Genomic DNA, 27,457 nt, shown 5'->3' on the forward strand with positions numbered 1-27,457 from the left:
CAGATGGCGCAGAGTGGCATAGCCAAATTATAGAAAAATTGTAGCCCAAAAATAGACAACCATGTAACCAGGCCAAGGCAGTTAGTAGCCAAAAAGTAGCCATCGTTGTGATTATGAAATTGCCGATGCCTCAGCTATTGGAAAGTGGTATGAACATTTTTTTTATTTCCAATTTAAACTCCAGACAATAAACCAAAACGATCATCCGACACAACAGAAAGTGAAACATATCACTTATGTTCCAGTTGATGCCCATCAATACAATCGCTATGTACTCACATGACTCCACTGTTAAATATTTTCAAGCAGCACGTGCTTGGCTCAAAATCTTGTTCACCACCCATACTGCTTTAAAGGGCAACTGAAGCGGCTTTAGAATTTAATGAGTTTAAGGTTGCCGAATGTGCAGGTAAAGTCTGCGAAATCGTTTTGTTCTAGCATTTGAAATGGTGGCGTAATCGCCGAATAAAGTCGGCGGCGGCGTTCAGCTTCTCTGAAGTGCACAGCGACGGGCAGAGGCCCCTTAATGACGTCACGTATGACGGCACTACATTCCCAGTAAAGAAACGGTTATTCCATGGAAGAAAACCGACGCCGTCAAAGGTGAAGTTCACGATGCATTGTTTTGTTTGGCGCTATCTGACGACGCACAGCAGCATGCAGGCGTAAGCAGCGGACATTGACATTTCGGCAACAATGACGTCACTGCCGAGTTTCCTCGCACTCATCCAACGTAGTGAGAAGCCTAAACATTGTCGGCGATTATGTCAAAATTTTAAATGCTAGTGCAAAAATACTTTGCATGGCTTATCTAGAAGCTTGATAGATTCGAATTCGATTCGATTCGAATTCGATTAGTATTCTCAAAAAACCGTTCCAGCTACCCTTGTGGAGTGTCGTTTCTAAAGTGGACATGCTCAGTTTCTTTCAGTGGTCTTTTTTTGTCATGGTGACTTGTCTGAAAACCTTCTCTACTGCGGCATTCGACGCTGGCAGGCACAGAAGTGTGAGGACCGCCCCGAAAGAGTGAGGAAAGCTTGAGCTTTGGCGCAGCGCGGGGTGCAGCCTCGTCAGGTGGCCAGAAATGCAGGACCGTTGGCGCTTCCAGGGAAATAGAGGGAGGGGGGAGGAGCCCCTAAATTTGTGTGCACCTGAACTCGGGGGAGTTGCCACAAGTCTTCGAGATTGCGCTTGGAGGGGAGAGCGCGAGGTTGCACAAGTCTTCGAGATTGCGCTTGGAGGGGAGAGCGCGAGGTGGGAACTTCCCACCTCGCGCTCTCCCCTCCAAGCGCAATCTCGAAGACTTGTGGTAACTCCCCCAGTTCAACTTCCCACTTCGCGCTCTCCCCTCCAAGAGCAATCTCGAAGACTTGTGGCAACTCCCCCAGTTCAACTTCCCACTTCGCGCTCTCCCCTCCAAGAGCAATCTCGAAGACTTGTGGCAACTCCCCCAGTTCAACTTCCCACTTCGCGCTCTCCCCTCCAAGAGCAATCTCGAAGACTTGTGGCAACTCCCCCAGTTCAACTTCCCACTTCGCGCTCTCCCCTCCAAGAGCAATCTCGAAGACTTGTGGCAACTCCCCCAGTTCAACTTCCCACTTCGCGCTCTCCCCTCCAAGAGCAATCTCGAAGACTTGTGGCAACTCCCCCAGTTCAACTTCCCACTTCGCGCTCTCCCCTCCAAGCGCAATCTCGAAGACTTGTGGCAACTCCCCCAGTTCAACTTCCCACTTCGCGCTCTCCCCTCCAAGAGCAATCTCGAAGACTTGTGGCAACTCCCCCAGTTCAACTTCCCACTTCGCGCTCTCCCCTCCAAGAGCAATCTCGAAGACTTGTGGCAACTGCCCCGAGTTCAACTTCCCACTTCGCGCTCTCCCCTCCAAGCGCAATCTCGAAGACTTGTGGCAACTGCCCCGAGTTCAGGTGCACACAAATTTAGGGGCACCTCCCCCGCTCCCTCTATTTCCCGGAAAGGAGTATAGCGGTGGGCGACCGACCAATCTCCTCTCGCACTAGCACCTTTTGTGGGTAGAGCAGCAAGTGAAAACGCAGTCTGAGCCAGGGTTTTTGATTGTAAAATATCCTTTTCAAGTTGTCATGAATTGAAGCAAAGAGGGCAAGCAAAATAAAAAAAAACTGCATCAACTGCTAGCCAAACATAGCACACTTCTTGAAACATTTTTTTACCATTCAGATTATCAGGGGGCGGCATCACAATCAGCCTGACTCCGCCCACTGCAGGGTAAAGGCCTCTCCCATGTCTCTCCAATTAGCCCGGTCCTTTGCCAGTTGCGGCCGCCGTATCCCCGCAAATTTCTTAATCTCATCCGCCCACCTGTCTTTCTGCCGCCCTCTGCTACGCTTGCCTTCTCTTGGAATCCATACCGCTCAATAATGTTGCGGTATGCCTAGGATGTCAAAGGACGCCGCTTCACAAATATCCTCCAGCAAAAAAAAAAATTAATGCGTTTTGTGGAAGCTGAGTTATATGTAGTTAAAATTTGAATGTCTGTGTTTTCGCGCCTTTCTGTCTCTTGTAACTTTTGCACACTGAAATGTCGGCGCTTGCCCGCCGGCCCCACCCACTCGACCCCTTCGCCGGCTTCCGAAGCGCGCGGGAGTTCCCCGGGGGGCGGAGCTTCCGCCCGCAACCATGGTAGCTGCATGACGTCAGAAAGAGTTGGCACGACGACCCAGTGATAGCCCTCCGCTTTTTACGTAACGAGCGCTGCATGACGCGTTGCGCGCAGATTCGGGCGAAAGCTCGGCACCGCTGGTCGCCCTGAGGCGTGAAGCGCGAACTTAAAAAAAAAAATATCTGCCTCTCCCGTAACCGAGAGTAGAGTAAGCATGAAATGTTTACGGGCATAACACATTTGTTCTAGATGGTACTAGTCAAAATCTTGAAATTGGTCTAGTGTTCAACACACCACACCACACCACACTCTTCTTGTTGCGTCGAAGCGATCGCCTGCAATAGTGCGGGCTTAGGTAGGTAGCCGCGAACCGTGGCGGCCTTGTCGCTTGCGGGAGCGGCCGCATAATCATGGCGTTGTCGGCAGCGGCGAGCAGTCTTCTGCTGTGGCGTATCACTCGCAAAGCGATCGCTTTCCGCAAGACGCTTGCTACCTCTCCTTGTATCTGGCTCCATTGCTCGGCTTAAGCAGCTGTGACGGTGGCGGCATTGAAATGCAGGACGATGCAGAAGCGTACGCGGACACGACGAGACGCAGGCCTGACAAGAATGTACAGGGTCTTGAATATTTGGGGGACGGGTTTTAAAAAATCCTATGTAAAATCTACTACCCCATTCGAGCTGAAATAACGTTCACAGAGTAGCAAAATGTGGTCTACGTTATCTGATAAGTAATTCAACATCGGTAGTTGCCTAGATTTTCCGGAATGGACGGAAAACTGCTCTCGGCGGCGTGCAAAATTTTCGCAGAAGCGAGTCGAGAAGCTGCGTTGACATGGTGCGCCATCTTTCGAGCGGCGAGGCAACCGCCATCTCCGGCAAGGCCGTTGGCGCACTTGCTTCGAAGGTGCAGATCGTCTGCTCGACAGATGGCGCACCATGTCAACGCAGCTACTCGACTCGCTTCTGCGAAAATTGTGCACGCTGCCGAGAGCAGTTTTCCGTCCATTCCAAAAAATCTAGGCAAGTACCGATGTTGAATCACTTATCAGATAACGTAGACCACATTTTGCTACTTTGTGAATGTTATTTTAGCTCGAATGGGGTAGTAGATTTTTCATAGGAATTTTTTAAAACCCGGCCCCCAAATTATTCAAGGCCCTGTATATGCCGCGCGTTCGAATACTCCGCGAGCGTGTATACATCTGCCTGTCAAAGGGTTTTGAAAACGTCATGAGCTGAAGGCCCAGCGGCCGGTCTTTTACATGCGTGAGTGTGGGACCGCAGCGCCATCCTTGGGGACGGCGCGGAAGTAGCAGTTTTTCCGCCCAAAGACGTTCTCGCCCTGGAGCTCCCCTCTTGCTCTAAGCGGCCCTCTTTCTTAGAGAGTCTCGTTGAATCTCGTACGGTGCCCGGATGCTCTCGTTTCAGTGGCCGGATGAGTGGAATTCAATGCCCGGATGTTGGCTCTCGGTCTCGGCGTGACGTCACCCCGCTGCCGACAACGGGAGCTAAAAGCATTTCATGCTTAAAATATATTGTAAATGATCGGCTCGCTTTTGAGGTCTTGTACGTGGCATGAACGCCCGGTGGCCTATACTCTACATAATTCAAGCGTATTATAGCCAACCTCGAACACCCTTTTCAGAGATCCTTTAAGGAGAATATAGCCCAAAAATAGCCGAAACGCCAAGCCGTCTAAAAATCACACAGGAAAAATTTTTCAGTAGCGAAGTTTGGCTACGAATAGTCCAGTTCAGGTGGGCATACTAGATTAGGTGCTGAAAATAGTCACCGAAACCAAGGAGCATAGGGGATGTCTTTCTTTTTAATTTTGTAGTTTTTAATAATGGGAGATTATTAAAAGCAGAAGAAAAAACAACTACGTCACCGGTTGGATCCGAACCAACAACCTCCGAATTTCGCGTCCGGTGCTTTCTTAACTGAACTACGGCGACGGCTGTCCAGTCTTGTGCTTTTGATGGTGTTTATGCGTAGTGTAAGCGAACTTTGAGACTGTTCACCAGTGCCACCCGCGTCCAAAGCGGCGTACGTAGTACGTCCCGTTTCACCGCGAGTGCCACGTTGTGAAGGGCTCTGGATTAATTTCGACCACCTGCGCATTTGACATTCCACAGCACACGGGTGCATGCTTCTCGTGCTTCACCTGCGTCGAAACGCGGCTGGTGTTGAACCCGGGTAGTTGGCTCAGTCGAGAGCTCTAACCACTAAGCCAGCGCGGCGGATGCAGAAAAAGTACCGAAAAAAGTACCGGAAGCGCAGCCATATACGACAAGCCGTGTGGCTGCGCTTGGGTGGGCGCCAATGAATAATTACTCCCTTATTACAAATATACTCCACCTTTGGGGATTCCCGTAAACATTGCCCAACAATCGCTTTTCGTGCGGATCCGCAATCGTGCGGGTCGCATGTTTTCAGCCTGAGTGCGGGCGTGGGACGGAAAGGTGTTGTACGATCACAATTCCCTATCGGGCTAAGCACATTGACTAGAACAAGCCGGGCTGGCAGTACCGGCTGCAGCAGAGGCTGCTAACAATCGTCCGTAATTAGAACTGGCATAATCACATTTTTACAAATAGCTAAAGTTTTAGTCCGTTATTAAAAATGACACACTGCAGTGGTTTTGCATCGCTGACAGAGAAAAAAGTAATTGCAATCGCAGCCTTTCCCAAGCCTCTCGGAGGCACGAGTAGTAGAAACAATCTTCTGCTGCTGCTTTGAAAACAAATTAAGGGCAATTTACCGATCGCCGGCGAGTTAACTCGACATGCTTCGCTGCTTTGTTTTTCTTTTTCTTGCCCTCTGGCTCGTACGTTCTCTAATGCACTCGTTTCTCGCCGCTCTACCGGTCTCCTCGCAATTAGGTTTTATTTTGCGTACTGTGAAACACGAGTCTTTAGAATGAACAAGCAGCGATGCAATGGTTTCAAACGCAGGGACGAAAAATTAAAAGTCAGGCGCTGTAATCGCAGCTTGGGTTACGACGAGGTGCAATTTTCCGAGCCGCATTTGCACTGACCAGCCACGATTGTCACCGCAGTCGTTCAACTAAAACCAAATGAAGCTGTAATGGCACCAAGTTCTCATCTGGAAGAAGTCGTTGCCCTGAAAATGCCGCGAACGCACGACCATCGACGTTGTGAATGGCTTGCAAATTCGCAGTTTCTGCTCCTATAACTGTTTTCCCTTCCGGCTGCCGACAATTCTAAAGCAGTGGAATGATTATCATCATCAGCCTGACTACGCGCCCACTGCAGGACAAAGGCCTCTGCCATGTCTCTCCATTTAACCCTGGCCTTTGCCAGCTGCGGCCACCTAACTTTCTGCCGCCCCCTGCTACGCTTGCTTTCTCTTGGAATCCACTCCGTTACCCTTAAGGACCATCGGCTATCTTGCCTTCGCATTACATGCTCTGACCAAGCCCATTTCTTCCTCTTGATTTCGATTAGGATGTCATAAACCCGTGTTTGATCCCTGGCACACTCTGCCCGCTTCCTGTCTCTTAACGGTACACCTATCGTGTTTCTTTCCATAGCTCGTTGCGTTATCTGCTTAACCTGAACCCTTTTCGTTAGCCTCCAAATTCCTGCCCCATAGGTAAGTACTGGTAAGATACAGCTGCTGCGTATTTTTCTCTTGAGGGATACTGGTAAACTGTCATTCATGATATGAGAGAACCTGCCAAATGCACTCCATTCCATCTTTATCTTTCTAGTTATTTCACTCGTGATGCGGATCTGCGACCAGTACCTGCCCTAAGTAGACATATCCTCTCAACACCCTCAGCACCTCGTTACCAATTGTAAACTGCTGTTTCCTTCCGAGATTGTTGAACATTATTTTGGTTTTCTGCACATTAATTTTTAGACCCACAGCACTTAATTTTTAGACTCTCAGCACTGCTCTGCCTGCATAACTCATCGATGATGTTTTGCAGTTCATGTCCTGAGTTGCTTTGCAAGGCAATGTTATCAGCCAATCGCAGATTACTAAGGTACTCTCCATTAGCTTTTACCTCAAAATGTTTCCAATTTAGGCCTCTGAATGCATCAATGGCGAGATCATGTCTGCCCGCCTGACGCCCTCTCTTATTGCAATGATACCTCGCCGCTTTTCCATCTCGTTGATGTCAGAAAGGTACGCAGCAGTGCTGCCGAGCTTTGTTTTTGATCGGAAAGCTCTACTCCTCCCATGCTGAGCCTGAAGGTCATCTGGCTCTTAGATTTGACCTCTAGCGGGAGGTGCGCCGCATGTGCAAAATCGCGCCTGGCAGGTGCCTCGATCTTCATCTTCACCTTCGTCCCCACAGCTGCGCGCTTTGCAGTCACGTCTGCCGCATCGTAGGCTGCTGCTCGGCCGCTCCTCCTCGCCAGTTGTGGCATGTGATGTGTCACGTGATGCGTTCTTGCGCTTGGCAGTCACGTACACCGCTGCGCCGATCGCCGCTGTGGACGCTTGCTCTTGCCCTTGTGGTACGCGGTGCATCACATGACTTGCTCTCGCTGAAACAATCTGCTCTCGCTGAAGTCTTGACACAATAAAGATGAACCAAAGCTAAACCATGACTAACCATGCTTAACAGAGCTTTCGCTCTGTTTGTCCTGGCTCAGCTGAGTTGAGCCATAGCCACTTTTTTTTTGCCACGACACTCCGGGGACGACATCCGAAAGTGCTTGGTACGCGGCACCAGCATCCCGCTGAGAGAATCGGTCGGGCTGACAGTGTGGCGCGTATGTCGTGAACATCACCAATATTTCATAGAAAACTATGGCAACACAGAAAATAGCTAAGCCCAAAAGGAGGAGGGCTTCCCGCTCCACTAAAGTACCGCGGGTAATCTATGGCAACACAGTGTGAATGCGCCGACGGAGCACTCTCAAATATATAAATAAATAGTTCCACGCTGCCGATCCTTCGTAGACAAGTTCGGAGAGCCGCCGCAGCGAGGCGTGGATTTCGTGAAAATCGCCAATTCTAGGGACCATACTACAGTGTACTAGTACACTGTAACCATACCCCAGCGATTTTCGCCGAACTGAATTTCGTTCTCATTTTCCCTAGGCTGCCGCCGAACGTGCGCTCTAATGCTATCGCGTTGAAACTTCGGGAAAAGGCTGCTTGTCATGTTTTCGACTTCTGTGAAATCACTGGGGATACTGTGCGTTTCCTGAAATGAGATGTCAAGTTGAATCAAGCGCTTCGTCAAGTGCCATCAAGCGTAGGCTTCAAACCGCCTAAGCGTTCGAACTTGGGCTGGCACATGCAAGTGGCCGCGTGCTTTTGCGTTTGGGCTGTATCGCGCACGGATGAAAGTTGACGATTTCCACAGCACAGCGTGAGAGGCTAGCAGGCGCTGGGAGAAAATCTGTGGTGATATCTCACGCGGCGTCAAGCGAAGCTGATCTGTTCGCGGTATGGAATCCCGCCCGAGGCCTTAAGAATGGTAATTTTTTTTTCTGCTTACATCTCCCAGCTCTGTGCGACAAACGTCGGACGACGAGTTTTCGCTCGCATAACCGTTCTGGCGCTAACTGATTATAAAATACCCAAGTTTTGGGACTTGGGCTTCAGGATCAATGTGTCGGTGTAAAGCTTTAGATCACCTTAAGAACAGCCTGCTGGGATGTTTCGATAAGGTGCTTTTTGTGTAGCCTTTTTTGGCGGCCTATAAGGAAATCCCGCGAAGTACACAACCTGCCTCTATTTCAGCGCCTACATGCACTATCAGAAGGCGTGTTCCAATCGCCGATCCATCTTGCTCCGCGAAACAGAAGAGCGTGTGCAATGTGCGATTTGAAATCATGTCTTTGAGGATTCCGAGAAGTGCTCCGGATCGTGGACTGGAATACTCCATAAATCTTAATTCAGAAGCGGTGTCTCCGATAGGCCTTGGCGTTTGTGCTGGCTTCGAGGTATACGCATCAGCAAGTGTTGGCGCTTCGTAGAAGGCCAGTGCGCGCCGCTTTTGAGCGCGGTAAGAATACAATGCGAAGACAAGTATTCCCTTCAAAACCTTTCCCATGTGAACATCTGCCCTGGCCCCAGTCTGTGCATTGTGACTTGAATTTATAGAGGATTTAAATGAAAAAAAAACAACCGCATCCTTTCGTCACTCACTATGCACAGACAGGTTCATTACAGGGCATCGCTCCTGCTTTCTATCATCACTCAAATTGCGGCCAACAAACACTAGGATCTAACGGAACTCATTCAGGGAATAGTCTTCATTATAACAAGATCATACCTAAGCTCCATGCTTTTCAGAAACAAAACTTTCTGTACTCATTAAGCCTAGTTTATGTTCCTTAGTGTTTCGGTTTGTTTTTAGGCTACAAACAACACGTGTTTGTTTTACGTTTTAACCAGTGTTCAGTGCCTACCGACAGTGTTCGTTGTGAAAATATGCGTGTTATTTTTTGCGGTTGTCCATATCGAATTTATTATAGTCGGGTACAACTTAAGTCTGCAGAGGAGCCCACATTAAGGACCGCCGCACAGAATTTCTCCCCGACAGAAAGTAGTCCGTTAAAACTTTTCTTCTTCCCTAAACAACAATTAAGCTAATGACAAGAAAAAATTATAAGCTCTAGAATTTTGATATTTGGCTTGTTTAATAAAGCCAAACATTAAAAAGCTGATTTCGTTTACTCTTACGGTTGGCTAGCGGAGTAATACAGGACGCCGCGGACCATGGGCCAGTGTTATCAACTGCTGTATTTCTAAGTTTTACCCTACACTAGTTTAGATTGTTGACACCTTTAAACAACTTTATTGCGTCCCCGCAGTTGGATATTTGTATTTGGCTACTCTGCGCTAAATATACTTTCAAGAGATCGTTCTCTAATTGGGATACGTTTTATGTCACGTCACATAAATTGTACCGCACCGCTCTCCCCGCCGCTCGCGGTGCGCGGACGATAGCGACGCAGGCGTGCGCCCTTTCCACAGGGCGTCAGCAGTCGCTGGGCATATTTCCAAAGAAGGTGGTGTTATTTCTCGGCCACCGCAAGCGCCAATACCCGTGGGGTTCAGTGCGCCTCTGAAATAAAAGGATTAGTTGTTGAGAGCGTCGTCTGGGAGCGCCTCGTGCTTATTGTTATCGTATTTCGCGGCATTCGTTAGTTTGGTAAAAATATGAAGGGTGCCTTGTTGTAAACACCCTAGCTGGCTGCTTTTTACAGTGACCAGAAACTTCTTTCGTCGAAACTTTGTTGCTTTAGCAGATCAGACCGATCAGCTGGCTAGCAAACTAGCTGATCAGTCTGAATTAGCTAGGTATATTGGAAGAAAATACTGAACACTGCGCCAAGCAGTTCCCAACAGCTTGGTTATTTTTAGTTTGAGCAGTCTGTATGCATGCCATGTATAAACCTAATTTATTATTTTTAGTAAGTACTGGGATGAGTGTGAAGTAAACCACGCTGACGTCTGGTCTACGCAAACGCCAATAATCCAGCATCAGTTTAATTCCGGCTGCATTACCGGTATTTCGTAAAACACTTGGCTCACGTGGCCCGGGACACTATGCACATTTATCACTTAGCAACATGACTCGCACTTACAGCCACACGCGCGCACTGCAAGTGTTCTTTCTGCTCACACGCAGAAAGTTTATCGGTGTCGTTCAGGACATGGCCTCGCTTTGCACCGAAGTTCAGTGTTCGTAGGCAAACGTGACGACACTCGGCTGAACGCCGCTCACCACACGTACACACCCGTCCATGGCACGTATACTATACTAGTGAAGCGCGCACTGTGCAAGGGGATCCGCGCAGTCCACACGTAGAAAGTGGGCTGGGAAGTGCGCCCGCAGCATACCCGCATTCAAGTTGGCGTTGTCCATTTGGTGCTATGTTATAAGCTAAGCTCGCATGGTGGCCAAGCTGAGATCCCGCTCCGTGAGCGCAGTACTTGGCACGGTCGACGTCGTGCACTCCAGCTTGAAGACACGAGCTTGATGGCAGATGTGTCGGCGAGTAAGCGTGAGGGCGGCGCAGTAAGGCGCGCTAAAGAAACGTTGCTTTGCGGCGGTGCCCGCGAATAAGCGAGCCCAGGTTTCTGCAGGCTGCGTGGAGTGCATCGCGAGGTCCCTTTTGGGTGCAAGACGTCCAGAAAAGTAGTCACATTCTCCCCAACAGAATCTTCATGCAGCGCTCTCTCGAAAGCGCGGTCACGCCAGAATGGCTTTATGTCGTCTGACTTCGCGACTGCTTGTTCTACAACAGTGAAAGAAAAAACCAAGAACATTCTCTTGTGGTAGAGAGTAGACGTAAGCATGAAATGCTTTGCAGCACCGGCGTAGCACATTTTAGAGACTGAACATCGTTACAAGGCAAGGCCTCGGCCAAACGCAACCATCTGTCCGTACCGTCGCTGGGGTGGCAGGGTGAAATGCCCTCACTGTTTACAACGGGTTCCGCGCCACGCCGAACGATGGCGCCCTGGCTCCACACGAAAACCGCGGTTTGCGCAACGCGCGCGGCGCGCTCTGTTCGCTCACACGTCGCGAGGACCGCGTGCGCAGCGCGGGCTGCAAGGCAGAGTGTAGGCTTCTTAGCGCCGCGCTCTGGCTTCGCCCACCACGGGACTCCGAAGACGCGGTTGTTGACGCATGCGTTGTTCCGGTGGCAGCGCAGCACGTTGGCAACGGGCGGCAGACAAAGGTTTTGCCAATCCTTCCTCCATGTTCGCCAAAGGTGGTTTATGTTCGCCTCCGTGTTCTCCCTTCGGTTCGCCTACAGGTCATCCGTGGCGCGCCGACAACGGAAGCTGAAAGCATTTCAGAACGTGGACCGACGGGCCGCCTCAAGAGCAACGAAACTGCTGTCGGCATGGCATGGTTACAGCCTGTGTACGCATGTGCAACGTGCTATCGGTCTCTTTCGAAAGGACTTCGGTGAGGTGGGGTGGAAACAGTTCGTTATTGCTGTGCCCCTTTGAAGAGAGCGAGGGCGAAATAGGCCTGGGACGTTCGCGACACCTTTCCTCGGGATGACTGCGGCCACGTGGCAACACCGCGCATCTGAAAAAGCACATCCCCCCACCCCTAAAAAAACGAAAAAGAAAACAGCGCACACGTGCGGATTGGTCACGATGGGGGGTAACGCCATAATCGACGGACGGAAGGCATCATCGTCTCGTTCTCGGCCTTTCTTTGCATAATTCGCAGGTGCGACACGGGGTCCACTGCACTTGGAGATCACAGTGCGCAGTCCGAGTTCGACAACGGGGCAGGACAATTGGAATCACAAGTGCACCGATGCCACTCCAGTCTTCTCCGGGAGGAGGTCGCCGTTCCTGACGGGCATGTCCACGGTGTTGTTCGTCGTTGCTGAATCTCGGCGCGGCTCTTTCTTCTTGGTACTACCGCTGCCTCTGCTGTTGCTGTCGGAGGGCGTTGCCCCCACAGCAGGCTGCGCCACTCTGAGGCTGCAGCCGAGCAGCTTCTCGATGAAGTCCTTGCACAATGTGCGGAACGGCGCCTCGAAAGCCAGGTAGAAGATGGCGGCCGCGCCGATGCTAATGGCGAGGTTCCCTGAGAACAGGTACAGCTGCGAAATGAGAGAGAAAATATGTAATCTGAGCACCGAGCATAGTTCTCTGAACGAAAACATTTTGTGGCTGCCCCACAAAATTTCGCGGAAGGCACTTCGCGGAACCACGTGAAATATCTTAGAAATGATTTTTTCCAGCAGTTCAAAAGGGTTTTTCCAGTCGTTCAAGCATTGACGAGTCGCAGCACGGCCACGCCTGTGTGCGCTGCTTCTACTAGCGATCTGGACGCACTTCGCGGCTAAATTGGGACAGTGGAGGCTTCAATAAGTTGAGCTATAAATGACGAAACGTTGATTTTGAGTTACCTTTGAAAAGAGGCACGTACAGCATGCTCTGGAACCACTTTGCGCGATAGCTCTGAGCTCCAGCGTTTTCTAGGCACTTTGATAGATTTTGTAAACACTACAGAACAGCGGTTGGTATTACAGGGTGATTTCAACGTAGAACTTCTCTCACCTAGTGAATTCAGTAGAAATCTGCGTGTCTTTTTCATGTTCATTTCTTTCATAACTTTATGGCATTGCCTGCTTTGGTACTCGGACAGTATGCATACGCGTTTGGACCTTTGTGTAACGAACTACGAAGTAGATCATGTAATTAGTGGTGTCATTTGTGGTGATCTTAGTGATCACCTACATACTTTTCGGTTTTGCCGAAGCCTACTGCAAGGCGGAAATGAAACAATATGAAGCAGAGGTACCGCAGGGTGGATGATGCTAACATTGCCAATTTCTGCCATTTAATCAAGGCTCGGAGTTTTCAAAGTGTATCTCAGGAGAATTATCTTTATTATTATCTTTATTCAGCCACAGTTCAAGACTGCTACAATGCTGCTTTTCCGAACTGATGTTACCTCTCATATAAAAACCAGAAAACCATCGGTTTCAAAAGGCCTGTATAAAATAAAACAAAAGGATAAACTGCGCACTTCCTGCAAGCACGAGTAAATGAGGATTTTGAAGAGTACAAAAAAGTACGAGGTACAAGGTACAAGAGTACGAGTTACAAACTGAATTCATACCTACGAAAGGCCAAAAAACAGTACTTAACAGCGAAATTGTCTGACGCTGCATATCCCCATGACTCGGCGATGATATGGAACGTTTTCAGAGCACTACGTAGCGCTCATCGTACCAAAATTGTGATGAAAATCAACGGTTCCGAATGTGGCGGCACGAATTTGACAGACATGTTTAATTTCAATTTTCTTTCCTCGGATGACTTTCCTTTCGGGAGGAGCAGCGATGCTGGATTTCAGGGCTATATGCAACATGCCTTGAGATCAACAATATATCTGGAACCTTGCGACACTGAATAGGCATTCAGAATCAATACGTCTCTTAAATCTAATCACTCCTTTGGCTATGACAACATAAATGTTAGGCTTATTAAAGCTGCTTCACTAGCCCTTGCTACTTCATTAGCAGATTTATGTGTGTAATCGCATGCTAGTAACCGGCGTGTTTAGACAATATAACAATAGCGCGAGTTAACGTGCTCCATAAAGGTGGATCAACAAATGACTTCAATAACTACCGCCCATTCTCGCTTCTCTAAGTTTTATCGAAGGTTGGTGAGCAGACTACTTTTACGCGACTGTCCGATTTCTTTTCCACGCATTACATAGTGCTGAAAAGCTGCACGTTTTTCAGAAAGCATAAACCAGCCGAAGACCCGTTTTGTCGATCAGAGGCACAATCGCCAAGAGCTTATAGCAACAGAAACTATTTGTAGGCATTTTTTTTTTTATTTCGGGAAGGCTTTTGATTCTGTTATGCACAATATTTTACTGAAAAAATGGAAATTTATGGAATAAGAGACACGCCATTAGAACTCATTAGTACATGCCTGCACAATAGTCCTCAGTTTGCTGAAATTAATGGTGCGCTTTCATCTTCCAGAATTGTGAAGTACAAGATTCCGCAAGGCTTTATACTGGGCCCTCTCCTTTTCTGTTATATATTAATGATTTTGTTAACATTCCATTCGCTCAAAAGGTCGTATTGTATGCAGACGACACAAATGTGTTCTCTTCTGATGAAAACTCTGAAAGCTTAGAAATGAAATATATTGGTTAACGGAGCTTGTGCAATGGACGAATGCTAATCAGCTACAATTAAATGCGTTGAAAAGTAAACGTGTGTTGTTTCACGCTTGAAACAAACTAATTCGACATTGTTTCAACCTTCAATTCGTGGGATACTCACTGGAACGTAAATAATCCCAAAAATTTCACGGAGTCTTTTTTCATGACCACCTCTCCTGAAACTCTCATGTAACGAAATTAAAAACAAGTATATCGAGGTCCCTTGGCGTCATCAACATTTAGAGAAGTATTTCACCGATCTGGTTTCAAAAATTATAACTCGCTCATAGAATCTCGACTCCAGTATTGTTTGTTGGTCGGGTGCAACACGACAAAGGAGAACCTCACCTCATTGTTTATTGTACAAAAAAGGCAAATCGCGCCATTTATTGTTTACGGACTCATGATCATACATTTTCTTATTTCCTCAAGCCAAAATAGTTTGATTAGAAGATGATTTCACACTGTACTGCTGTGTTTGTTTACAAGGTAATAAAAAGAAACCTGAATTATTTCAATGCAACATTCATAAAACATAACGCACACTACCTCAGACACGCACATTATGCACCTCCTCGCATTATAACTAATTATGGTACGCAGATGACCTCCTATGCTATATCGATTTTTATCAATAAACTCCCTTTCATAAACACCTTATCTAAGGATTTTAAAGGTGATCGTTAATTTAAAAGAGTTATTAGAATTTATCTTCTTTCAGCTGTTGGCACTTTACATTCGTTTCAGTTACCACACTGGCTAGAGGCTGTCCTTGGTGCTTCGTTATTTCTTGCGTTATTCAAGAGTTACTTTGCTTTTCGTCAAATGCATTGGTTGCTGTTTCGTACTGATACATTTATCTTTTTGTAAACATTGCCCCCCCAGAGTGGCTGCAAATGTATCCCTGGATTTCGTATCTTTACATAGTGCCCACAGTCCCGTCAGGCAGTCCTATCTGCCTTCAGCTCTTCGCTCCAGTATTTTTGAGAATCCAAAAAATTAAATTCCAATCCCCAGTCCAAAAAGCATTGACTAAACCGCGATGAACTTGACGTTAAGAAAATCTGTAATGAAACTATTTCTCAAACCGTGATTAGAAGAATAACAACGTGACGATGAAAACGTGGCATGGCAGGCACATCACCTCATAAATACATAGAGATAAAACAGAACACCTTCGGCGAAGGGCCAACAGCCAAACACTGCACTTTTTGACAATTATGCTATGATAGCCGCCAGACGCCTGGGAAAAAAAGGTACAAAATGCATGCGCACGTTATGACATTTTAAGGCGAAAGCCTTCAATGGCCCATGCTCGCGATGTCCGTCCGTGCGCCGGAATCGTGCCAGCTGTGGCCTCTCCTCCGCGCAGCGGCGCAACATCCTCGCCTCCTTAGCAACCGGCGCGCCGGTGGGGGGGGGGGGCGCAGCTGTGCATAGCAACCGTGACGTCACACAGTAGCGGTAGAACGAGCGCGCGCGCGTCGGCGGTGGCAGCTGCGCCGCCGTTCCTTCGCCAGACGTCTCGTTGCAGTCGAGTGAGTGAGACGCATGGCTCCGAAGCGGCCCAGTGATTCCGCGCCAAGCGGTTCGGGGAAGCGGCAGTGGGTTGACCACAAGGCTTTCGCAAGCATACTTTAGAATTTCCAAAGTGTCTTCGGTATTTTTTACAATCAGAACTGCGAAACATAACAGGCGCGAATGACCTGAAGATGAGGAAGCGGCGACATCCTGGTTCGTAGAATATTTTGTGCTTCCGGCCTTTATTGGGAACAGAAAAACAGGTGTACTTCCTTTGTAACCTTTTTGATCTTTGGCGGAAATGCCTTTACACAGCGCTGCGTTCATTACAAACCTTCACGAGATGGCTTTCACACACGCGCCTATTTGCCTTGAACCAAACGCCCTCAGTGACATTTGCTTTCGTTTTGAGTAAGCAGTGATGTGATAACCGAGACTTGGTTGAACGAAGCTATTCCTGATTCAGAAGTAATACCCAACACTCATGAGATAGTACGGCACGACCGTAGCGGAAGGGGAGGGGGCGTAGCCATAGCTATAAAAAAGGGACTAGATTACACAGTTATTCCTCATAACACAGGCATCGAAATGGTTTGGATATTGCTTCGGTTTAACAATTTGAACATTTTTATTGGTTCTGTGTATAGACCCCCGGATGCAGACGTCTCGGTTCTAGAACGACTGCACGAATTTTTGTTAGACCATGGTAAAAAATATGCTTATGTAATGATGTGTGGTGACTTTAATTTACCAAAAATCAACTGGGAACTTCTGCGTACTGTAGCTTCATGTCAAAATTCTGATCTTTTGCTTGATATCGCCTTTGCATTTAATTTAAAGCAGGTCGTGCAGGGGCCGACACGTACTGCATCAGGTTCAAGCTCCCTTCTAGACCTTGTGTTTGTTACCGATACTATTGAAAAACTTGGCTTCTCCGTTGAAATCATACCAGGCATTTCTGATCACAAAGCTGTACTCTTCAAAAGTAACATGATGCGACCGCCTGTCCGTGAGTTAAGAAAACCATTTCTTGACTTCAACAATGCCCTAGACGAAAGTATCTTAGATTTATTGGAACAAGACTACGATGAATTCGTTGAGAAACACGCGGCTGGTCTCATGAAAGTTAATGACCTATGGGTGCACTTCAAGTCTATTGTACACAAATGTATCACAAGATACGTGCCGACTAAACTTAGAAAAATGAATCGCAGTAGTCCCTGGATTACTCGCGAACTGCTCCAACTCAAGCGTCGTATCAAGCGTCTAGGATCCAAGCGCTTTAAAACAGGGCACGTTTCCCTGCGGTCACTTCGCACAGAGTTGCGCATGAAAATTAAACAGTCTAAGTACACTTTTTTTAACGTTAAAATGCATAACTTTCTCACCGCAGACCCACACAAATTTTGGATACACTTAACAAAGAAGAAGGATACAGTTAGTAAAATTCGCTTGAATAACAGAGAAAGTAAGGATCCTTACGACATTGCATCAGCTTTCAATAATTACTTTTCTTCAGTGTTTTCTACTGACAGTAGGCAGGAGCCTGAATTTCGATCCACGTGCCTTATCTTACCAGACCTACAAATATCTGTCGAAGGAGTTTTTGCAGCTCTACTCAATTTAGACAAAAAGAAGTCTCCTGGGCCCGATGGCATCCCAAATGCGTTTCTCTCCCGCTACGCAGAATGGTGCGCGAAATATCTTGTCATCATTTACAATGAAAGTCTTTTAAATTCAGAAGTTCCGGCTGACTGGAAGACTGCAAAGGTCATCCCTATCCACAAATCGGGTGACAAACTTTGTGTAAACAACTACAGGCCAGTTTCACTCCTGTGTACCTCGGGTAAGGTTATGGAGCATTTCATTTTCAAGCACTTGATTTCTTTTCTAGAAAGCAGTAACTTCTTTTCTAGTAACCAGCATGGGTTTCGGCGTGGCCTGTCCACCGTAACACAACTAACTCACACAACCAATGAACTTTTGGCATGCATTGATCAGGGTGGGCAAGTAGATGCAATATTTCTCGACTTTGCGAAGGCCTTTGATCGCGTTTCGCACCGTAATCTAATAATAAAACTCAGACATCTATTACAAAATCAGCGTCTTGTTCAATGGCTCGATTCCTACCTCTCTGAACGGCACCAGTACGTCCAGATCTCAGGTTCCAATTCTATGCCAGCTCCAGTTCTCTCAGGAGTACCCCAGGGCTCCGTTCTCGGTCCACTATTGTTCCTTATTTACTTAAACGACTTAAACTTCGACTCCCCTGTACGGTGCCGTTTTTTCGCTGACGACTGCGTTGTATATCTGCCTATTCAAAATGCGGAGGATCACCACGTGCTGAATGACTACCTTTCAGAGGTCTCAAGGTGGTGCCTAGTCTGGCAAATGTCACTAAACACGTCTAAGTGCTCAAAAATGACATTTACGCGTAAAAAGTGCGCTCTTAATTACACATACACAATTAACGGTGCAGCTGTCTCCCCCGTAAACGAATACAAATACTTGGGGGTTGTATTCAATAGTAACTTGACTTGGAGTTCGCACATCGGGCATATAGTCTCAAAGGCGTCCAACAGGCTTTGGCTGTTAAGAAACCGTCTAAGGCACTGCACATCTAAAACTAAATTAGCAGCTTACACTGCACTCGTACGGCCATTACTGGAATACGCAGATGTGGTTTGGGATCCGCACACCCAAGTAGATGTACAGCGCATTGAAGGCGTTCAAAGGAAGGCGCTTAGATTTGTCTACAACGCATATGGAAGGCACGTTTCGGTTACTAATCTACTGAGGCAATCTGAACTGCAGACACTTCAATCTCGTCGCAAGTTGCACCGTCTAAAAATGTTGCATGGGATTGTTAATAACTTAACAAACATTCATTTTGAGACCTACATGGCATACAACACTTCACGACCAACGCGCAATAAACACAATTTGACAATCATGGTGCCACGGTGCCGAACGAAAGCGTATCAGTTTTCTTTTTTTCCAAGAACGATATTGGAATGGAACGGGCTTCCGTGTGACGTGGTCCGTTTGACAGATCGGAAGTCTTTTTTATCTGCTGTCATATCGTCATTTTAAGCGCAGTGTATTCATTCATGCTCTTTTGTTTGCTTTCTTTTGTATGTTTGGGTAACCGAGTGCATTTAACCTTGCTCTTTGTCTTTCTATAAAACCCTGTGTGTTAGCTTTTGCTTCTTTATTCGCATTTTTACTTGCTTTGTTTTGTCGCGATGTACGATGTACCCTTGTACCACTCCTGCCTTGGCCACCAAATGGAGGCTGGCAGTATTGAATAAAATAAATAAAATGTGAACATTGCGATTCGTGTTCCTGAATGACGCGCTACTCTCCTGGTTTTGCAGCGCTTTTCCTGTATGTTTCCTTACCATCGACATGTGGCTCCCGAATATCCGCTCGCGTATGGTCCACATCTGGAAGTCCAGCACGACGGGGTGCGCCAGGTACACGCCGTACATCAGTCGGCTTAGCGGCAGCCACGCCTTCCAGGACAGCACCTGGTTCACCAGCGCTGCACAGGACAAGAATGGCGGCGCAGCAGATCCCAGATACATTTTTTTCAAACTTTTCACTACTTTTCATTTACCTCACGTGAAAATATAGTGATTGCACTATTTAAAACTCCTTTACTGTTACGATATACCCGCAAAGACAGGTAGGTAAGCGGGGTTTAACGTCCCGAATCTGCTCGTAGGTTATGGGGGACGCCGTAGTGCAGGGCTTCGGATTAGTTTCGACCACCTCAGATTCCTTAGCACGCGCTGACAACGCAAAGCACACACGCATTTTGAGCTGCAAAACAGAGTCCTGGAATGATCCGAACAACAGGGTAGTTCTGGGCAAAACAGCGAAAGAAATGAAAAAGAAAAGGCGCATGCCTGTCTCACTCCTCGGTGGACACACTAACCCCGCCGTAGGAGAAAGGATGAAGGAAGGAATAAAAGATGAATGAGAGAAAGATGACGTAATGCAGCGTAAGGGAGTGTGGAGTGGAGAGCGGAGATGAGAAAAGGGGAGAGAACGGTGTAGCTTTCATGCGGTAATAATAGTATCGTCAGTATGGGCAAAGCCTGGCGTCGTTGGCAGTTTGAAGTCCCTGTAGTGATACCGTGAAAACCTCAGGACCTCCACGGAAGAGGAAAATTAATTGCTACTGGTAATCTCATTTGATTGAATAACATAGAAATGACTGCATTGTCAATTCGAAACTCTAAACCTTTTTCGTGTGGTGAATGCAGTTTAACACACATTGGTCAGACAATGAGATTGAGCAATGTAGCGCATACTCCTCCATGCCAGTCGATATGGTCGCCCGTGGGTGTTTTTCATTTCTTGTGGTGGATGTCGAGATTGTGCGTCTGGTCCTTCAAATTACGAAATGCACATTGACGTACTCGTCGGTTGGTCACGTGGCTGTCTTAGCTGCGAGGAAATCACTTGAGGGGATGGGTGGAATTGGAGCAGGAAAGATGACTCCCCCCCCCCCCCCAAGTGCTTTCAATGAAAAATGCGCCTTCAGTTTTTAAACGACAAGCCTCAGTCATTATTGGATCTACACCTCCGCTCTCGCCTCAACGACCACCATTCCCAAAATCTTATTTTAAATAACTTAAAGCGCTTTCAACAGAAGAGTCGGTACAGGAGACTCACCGCATCTCCCAGTGAGACAGGCGTACACAGTCCATCCGAGCCCCATCGCCCAGGCGGTGCGGTGCAGAGATGAGTAGAGAAGCGTCTCCAGGTCGGACGCCTCCACGTTTCGGTTCCACTTCCACGTGGCGAACAGTGACAGGGCCATGCTCAGCGCCGACGCGAGCCACAGCGTCACTTGCGCAACCTGCGCGAGATAAAGGCAGAACATTATCAAGCGGCTCATTAAATTTAGTTGATCAGTCTGGCCTTTAGCGTCACACAGTTTTTGATATCAGCTTGGGTAATTTGTAGTTCTATTTATAGTAAATTACACTGCATTTACGAATTCTCGTTTGAATTCTGTGAAACACTACGCGCTGACCCGGCATTTTTCACACGCAGCTATCAAGATGACCCTGGAGCCTTGGTGTGCAAGTACCATGGGTGAAGCATTCCGCGTCGGAGACGTTTTCGCAACCATGGGCACTGTGACTGTCGTGTGACTGACTCGAAGTGCTCGCTTGGGTGTTGAAATTTCCGTGAATCGTAGGCAAAACATGATAAGGTAATTTCGTGCACACAGGGCGTTGCGCGTAACGTATGACCACAGTGCTGCTGTTTACGGAGCTACGATGAAAAGACTCTTCTAATGCGCAGAGCACGCCATGACTTATGCAGAGTTGGGGGGATTTAGCTGTGCTTCTGGGTCTGGTTAACCAGCGCTACTAGCCTGGGTTGCTTGGTTTCGAAACCCAGCGCAAATACATTCTTGCGGTGCTCGTCTTGTTGCACACGGTTTTCGGCTAGCGAATCCCACCTTGCTATATGCCACTGTACGCGAATAGGCTCTTGGGAATGAATCCTCCACATATGGCCCCAAAATACTATGCTGGCGTGGTTCGTACGTGAGTAAATCTACCGTCGCACGTGTTGGTGCGAGTTTCACGCGTGAATTCGGTGTTGAACTCAGTCAATGTCACAGCTTGCGCGGCTGAAGCGATAATAGCAGCAGACTAGAGCTGACCTTGGTGAGCCTTGTCCCAGGGTACTTGAAGATCAAGAACGCTGTGCACATGCCGACCGTGAAAGGTCCCGCGTGGGTGTAGGGCCGCATCACCACGTCTTGGACCATCGCCATCACTCGGCTGGAGAGAGCGACAAAACAGGGCGCCGTGTTAAGGGACCGCGAAGCTTGCGCTCGCCACGCGCAGTGAATATGCAACTGTTCCGTTCATAGAACGAAACTGAGGTGCCTTGAAATGGAGCCGCATTTTTAATGCGACAATATTTAGGTTGTTATCTTGCAATAACCACCGACTTTCTTCGTAACTAAGTTCTCTCATTGGTCGAGAGCGTCGTGACGTCACCAGCACCGCCAGATTGGAAAATTTGAGGACTAGAATATGCGCGTACCTTCTATAGAATTATCATAAGGGGTTATATTAACCCGTCCCACTCCTCCACTTCAATCCACCCACTAATACACATTACTCCACCCACCAATCCTCATTGATCTACTAACTAAGCTGCACTAATCCGTCTTAATCCATATTATGAGGTGGGGCTACTTCCAAAATGTTGGTGGTTCTTTGGACTATTTGGAGGCGGGCCAACTTTCGAACGCTATTGTGGTTAAGCAGGCGCCAAGTTGAATGAATGAATGTTTATTTGACAGACATACAAATAATATCTGTCGAGGAGGCTGACAAACAGGCAGTGAATGCCTGACTAAGTGTGAGTCCCGTTTCCGAATACACAAAACACTCAGGCAACACACGGCAAGCAAACTACATAAGGTATATACGTACACCGAAAATGGAAGGCACATGCAATACATAACGGAAACAGTGAAAGCATGTTGCAATTTCAAGGTAAACAATCATATCTGAATAGATAACAAGTACAAGTTCACTTTTTTTTTCGAAGTTTCCTAGAGATGACGATTTGTTTACAATAGTGCGAATGACAGGCTGGTGATTTAGAAAATCTGGAATCATGATAGATTGCTTTTGCATATCGTAGTTTGTCCATATTTTGCTCTTGTTGTACATAATGTGCCTTGTATTATATTTGTGTTCTTTTGCAAGGTATGTTCTGAAAAAGGCGCTTTCATTATGCCTGATCTCTAGAAATATTACAATGGCTGTTTTTTTGCTAATAAGATTTACTATTGTTAATATACTATTCTTCTTGAAAAGAGGCGCAGAATGACTTCTATAGGGCGCATTATCAGTGACGCGTATCATACGTTTCTGTAAGGTTAGCAAACTATCGCACGTTAAAGAACCCCAGGTGGTCGAAATTTCCGGAGCCCTTCACTACGGCGTCTATCACAGCCTGAGTCGCTTTGGGACGTTAAACCCCATAAACCAAACCAAACTGATATTAGTTTTCGTTGTGGTACACTAGACAGGCAAACAGTATTGGAGACGTGAATGCACTAGGCTATAGTACAACTGTTTTTTTCAATCGACAAGGTAAGAGATGCTTTAATTTATTAATAATGCCGATGGATTACTTAAACTGAGCCCTCACCTTCGTTCAGCGTACAGGGGTAACATTGTCGGCGGGTAGCCGGATAATGTCGTTTGCACTCCGATGATGACCCCGAAGATGACTACCGCAGCGAACGCGGCCATACCGCCAAAGGCTGGTCTCCTGTTACGAGGTCAGGGAATGTGAGAGAAAAAAAAAAAGCAATGCTTTAAGTTCAGCCGTTATTAATTTACGCATTAAGAGAAAAACTGCAGTATCAGTATCGTGCAACGTTATCGATACCATTACATTCTCTGATAACACTATTACATACAAGAGATACACTCATACGCACAGAAAATCGACAAGGAGCGTACCACACACAACAGCTGACAAAGCAAAGGAGCAAAGTGCTGAGCTCGTCTCATGGAACTCTGCTTCCTTGCAGTGATTCTGACCTTTGTACGCTTACAGATCATTTGAATGCTGCATATAAGAGTAAAAGCACACTGAATGCAAAATATGAATTCCTGTTAGAGTACTTGTACATAGTGCTCGTTGTAAGGAAAAACAACCTTACAAATAAGAATTGCAGCTCACCTCATCAAGAGGAAGACGATCAAAAAGAGGCCGCAGTGGAGTTGCCAGTCTGCACTAATGTACCACAAGCTTGGAAGACACTGTGAAGAAAAGGGGAATGAAGCCGTTTTATGGAGAGCCACCGTTTGGTGCTGCGAGTACTGAGCTAATGTTAGGGATCACATACGTTGCGCCACGTCTGTAGGCTCGGCTTTGGTAATGACGACACATTATTGCGGTGCACGGGCGCCATAAACTGCTCAACTTCTTTCTCCCATTCTCCCGAACGCAGTCATAATCACGTCTTCAGAGCCTACCAAGAGGTAATTTCTTCCGGTTTTGCAAATAAATCCGATGCAAAAATGCTCACTGAGAGCTCATAGTAGGAAATCTGACAGAAAATCCTGGAGCTCAGGAATCTTTGTGGTTCGTCTACAGTGCGAATATAGACGCCTATTGCACTGTATCCGTAGTAAAGTAGTGCACGGGCTCGGGCCGGGCCGGTAAATGCGTTGTTTCTTCGGACTCGGGCAGGCTGGGGACCGCACATAGAAGGCGACCTATGTCACGGCTTTTCATGCTCAGAAGAATAATAAAATGTCGCCGACGAACCAAAAACGCATCCAATACAACGCAGGGTATTCGAGCGCGTCACGTTCCTATGGTCCGGCACTGAAAGGAAAACCAGAACGTTGCCGGGACTCGACCTATGTACCGCAGTGGATTCCGTAGTTAGATGACAAAGCATATTTCTGCCGCAGACAGTCCTACTGAGGAAATAATATTAATCATCATTGCCTTTCACCTGTGGCAAACTTCGTTTTTTTATGTGTTCTTAACCCGGGGTAGGTGATTTCATGTTTAGCATCGACAGGCAATCATTTTCATTTCGTCATTAAAACGTTTGAAAGCGAGGACACAAGCTTAATTAAGGCATGTAATTTATACGAAATGCGCCGTCAGTTAGAACAGATCTAACATAGGTAAGTATTCCTAACAGAGGAGCGTATATTGCACTCAGCTGTCCAGCTCAACCGCCCGCGAGAATCGCAGTTTGCTTTAGAGAATACTACTTTTACGTTTCGCACGTCCATGGCAAAAAAAAAAAAGGTTAGATATTCAGCCTGCAAAACTGCAACCAATACCACGGCAAAATGTGAAGTACTACGGCTGAGATACGCGACGCGCACCAGCATCGGAATATTTTCTACATGCACAATGAAGCAGCAAGGTACAGAAAGCGCAAGCACAAAGTTTTGTCCCGTGCTAGACTTGCATCCATTCGTGGTGGCAAACTTAAAACCCGCCTAAAATGCTGCACGACATGCTTGTCTTAGTAGCGCAAAGGCCCGAGAGCTGACGTGCTTTCAAGTGCAGTCGACCACAGCGCCGCCGCACCTTTCTTTTGCTCCAGGCCCTTTCAAACGGAGGCGGTTGCACCACTAGAATGCATTCTAGTTCACCATAACTGGGGTATCAGTTGCTAAAGCAAGCGTCGTCGCTTCGGCGGACGCGGTAGTTGGGACGCGTGATTCTCCTTTATTTCATTCTTTTCTCTCGCATCTCTTTCAATTCTCCTCTGTTTGGACGTGGCAGCGATTACGGCTCACCTTGAGCCAGCGGACAGGCCCGTGCGCTTTTCATTCTTCCTTTAATCCCAACAATCGCCGCTCCGTGAAAAGACCCTTCAAATTATGTTGTGCGCTGTGTTGCCATGTTTGGGCCACTGCGCCCATGTACAGTAGTGAAGGAAAAGATATGAAAATTCAGTGTTTTCAATTTTGAACTTTTTAACCGCACTAAAATTTGCGCACGAAGTTGGTGGGATGACCATGTCAGACTTTTTACGCAACAGCAACCAATGTTTATCATCATATTAAGCTATAATTTGTTCCCACAGCAAATATCTTCAAGAACTGCTTTCTGCGCTGCGTAAAGGTATCAGCGATTATGTATTTTTTTATTTCAAAATAAGGCAACAATTTCAAGAATGACGTTTCACAATAGCCTTATGCATCAGCACTTCACACGCAAGCCTTTTCTGGCGATCACTGCTTAACTCCGCCGAAGCATGCAGTCAGCGAAAGTCTAGTCCATGTTTCTGCCCTTTTGCAGCATATTATCGACTTTGTGTACAGCGCTGCTTGCTTTTGGTCCTTCGAACGATGCGCGGTGCTTATCAAAATGTACTGAATTGAAAAAATATCAGTAGGCCGGCTTGGCGACTCCATTAAGTCCATCGTCCTTTTGTTCATCCAATTTTTCACAAGCGTAGAAGATTGATGCGGGTCGTAATTCTGTTGAAACACATATCTAAACCCCAGATTCTTGCGTGCCTGTAGAAGCAAAATCTTTTCAAGAATGCCCTGATTCACCTCTTCACTCATGGTACCTTGAATTCAATCAAGGAGGAACGCTCCACGAGCGGAGAATCAGCCCCGTGCAATTATGTTCCCGCCTCTGTGGTTTAACATGGGAAAATGATAACGAGGTCCTTATAATTGCGTTTGGTGGCGCTGTTCGGGTGTCCACCGAGATATGTGAGATAGTTACTGCGTCATTTCCTATCCTCAAAACCAATTCTCAATTTTTTTTTCGACGTGTGCAATGAATCCCATCATTCCCGGCCGACAAAAACTTCTACTGATGTAATGAAATCAATCTTTTCCATTCGTGACGTATCGATACAAGGTGTTCCTTTACCTCATAGACGTGCGTGGTTTAATCTGGGCTCGTTTAGATAGGCACATTCTGCAGGAAATCTCACATTCCTTGAAGTTACTGTAGAGCCTGATAAGAGGACAAATCTTCGGAAATGTCGATGACAGACAGTCTACAGTTCTTTTTTAGACACGGCCGGGCGAACAATGTGTTTCTGGACAACTTGGTTAGTTGTTCTGATATGTCTCCTGGGGAGATCAAAAAAGCAAACCTTCTCTGAACATTTCATTGAACGCTACTCTGATGTCGGCTCTAGTGAAAAGCTCTTCTCATGATTTCGGAGCGTTCTCTGTGTCGCAGGACACAGTTGTTCCAGGACACAGTTGTTCCAGGACACAGTTGTTCCGGCGACGTCCGCCGTATTCGTGCCGGTTGTTTCATCTAAAATTTTGTGCGACGCCTTTGACGCCGTGGTGGAACCCAGTGCACTTACGTGCGCTAAGAAAAGTGTCCTCGTGCCTCGTTGCATAGTCCCTGTGACGGGTGGCCACACCGCGCTGTGGACAGTGAACTATTCGGAAGAGCCCGCCGTATTACCTCGTGGCATGAAACTTGCGCATTTCGAGGATGGTTTGTCTGTTTCAATTGCGGCGCTAAGTAATCACGCTTTTGAAGAGCTGGAACACCCCTGTGAAGAGTCCAAAGTTCAGGCTATGGTTAATAAGTCTCTTTCCACAACCGAGCGCCGGATTTTGGTGGAACTGCTTTCGAAGTATGCCACTGTGTTTGATTTCTCTAGAGAAAATCCAGCACCCATTCCACGTTCTCGCATTCATCATGTGATCCACACCGGCTCCGCACCTCCAATACGACAGAGGCCTTACCGCGTATCGCCGACCGAACGTGAGCTAATAGACCAACAAGTTCAGGACATGTTAAACCGAGGAGTTATCCAGGAATCTTCAAGCCCTTGTGCGGCTCCAGTTATCCTCGTGAAAAAGAAAGATAATACGTGGCGATTCTGTGTGGACTATCGTCGCCTGAATGCCATCACCAAAAAAGACGCGTATCCGCTCCCACGCATAGTCGATGCCATCGACTGTCTTCACTCCGCCTCATACTTCTCCTCGGTTGATTTGAGATCAGGTTACTGGCAAATACCAATGAACCCGAACGACAAAGAAAAGACGGCGTTTGTCACACCTGACGGACTGAATGAATTCAACGTTATGCCTTTTGGACTTTGCAAAGCACCTGCC

The 27,457-nt window shown here is 47.2% G+C and overlaps 2 protein-coding genes across 2 annotated transcripts in view; one reads left to right on the plus strand and one right to left on the minus strand.

Moving 5' to 3' along the window:
* The window catches only part of LOC149356740 (protein CutA homolog), a 51,438-nt gene extending 36,628 nt beyond the window's left edge, over positions 1 to 14,810 (plus strand). Inside the window, exon 8 of the mRNA XM_089584301.1 lies at positions 11,826 to 14,810. The gene's annotated coding sequence lies outside the window, so the exon portion shown is untranslated. The remainder of the gene's footprint in view (positions 1 to 11,825) is intronic.
* The window catches only part of LOC149356741 (nose resistant to fluoxetine protein 6-like), a 190,994-nt gene continuing 173,625 nt past the window's right edge, over positions 10,089 to 27,457 (minus strand). The window contains exons 10-15 of the mRNA XM_089584298.1: positions 23,559 to 23,638; positions 23,019 to 23,141; positions 21,508 to 21,628; positions 20,502 to 20,688; positions 19,220 to 19,362; positions 10,089 to 12,207 (exon numbers count right to left, since the gene is read on the minus strand). Of these exons, the coding sequence (XP_089440424.1) occupies positions 11,902 to 12,207; positions 19,220 to 19,362; positions 20,502 to 20,688; positions 21,508 to 21,628; positions 23,019 to 23,141; positions 23,559 to 23,638 (960 nt within the window). The 3' untranslated portion in view covers positions 10,089 to 11,901. The remainder of the gene's footprint in view (positions 12,208 to 19,219; positions 19,363 to 20,501; positions 20,689 to 21,507; positions 21,629 to 23,018; positions 23,142 to 23,558; positions 23,639 to 27,457) is intronic.

Source organism: Amblyomma mixtum, chromosome 3, assembly GCF_055824585.1.
Source record: "Amblyomma mixtum isolate Tamu chromosome 3, ASM5582458v1, whole genome shotgun sequence".
Taxonomy (NCBI): Eukaryota; Metazoa; Arthropoda; class Arachnida; order Ixodida; family Ixodidae; genus Amblyomma; species Amblyomma mixtum.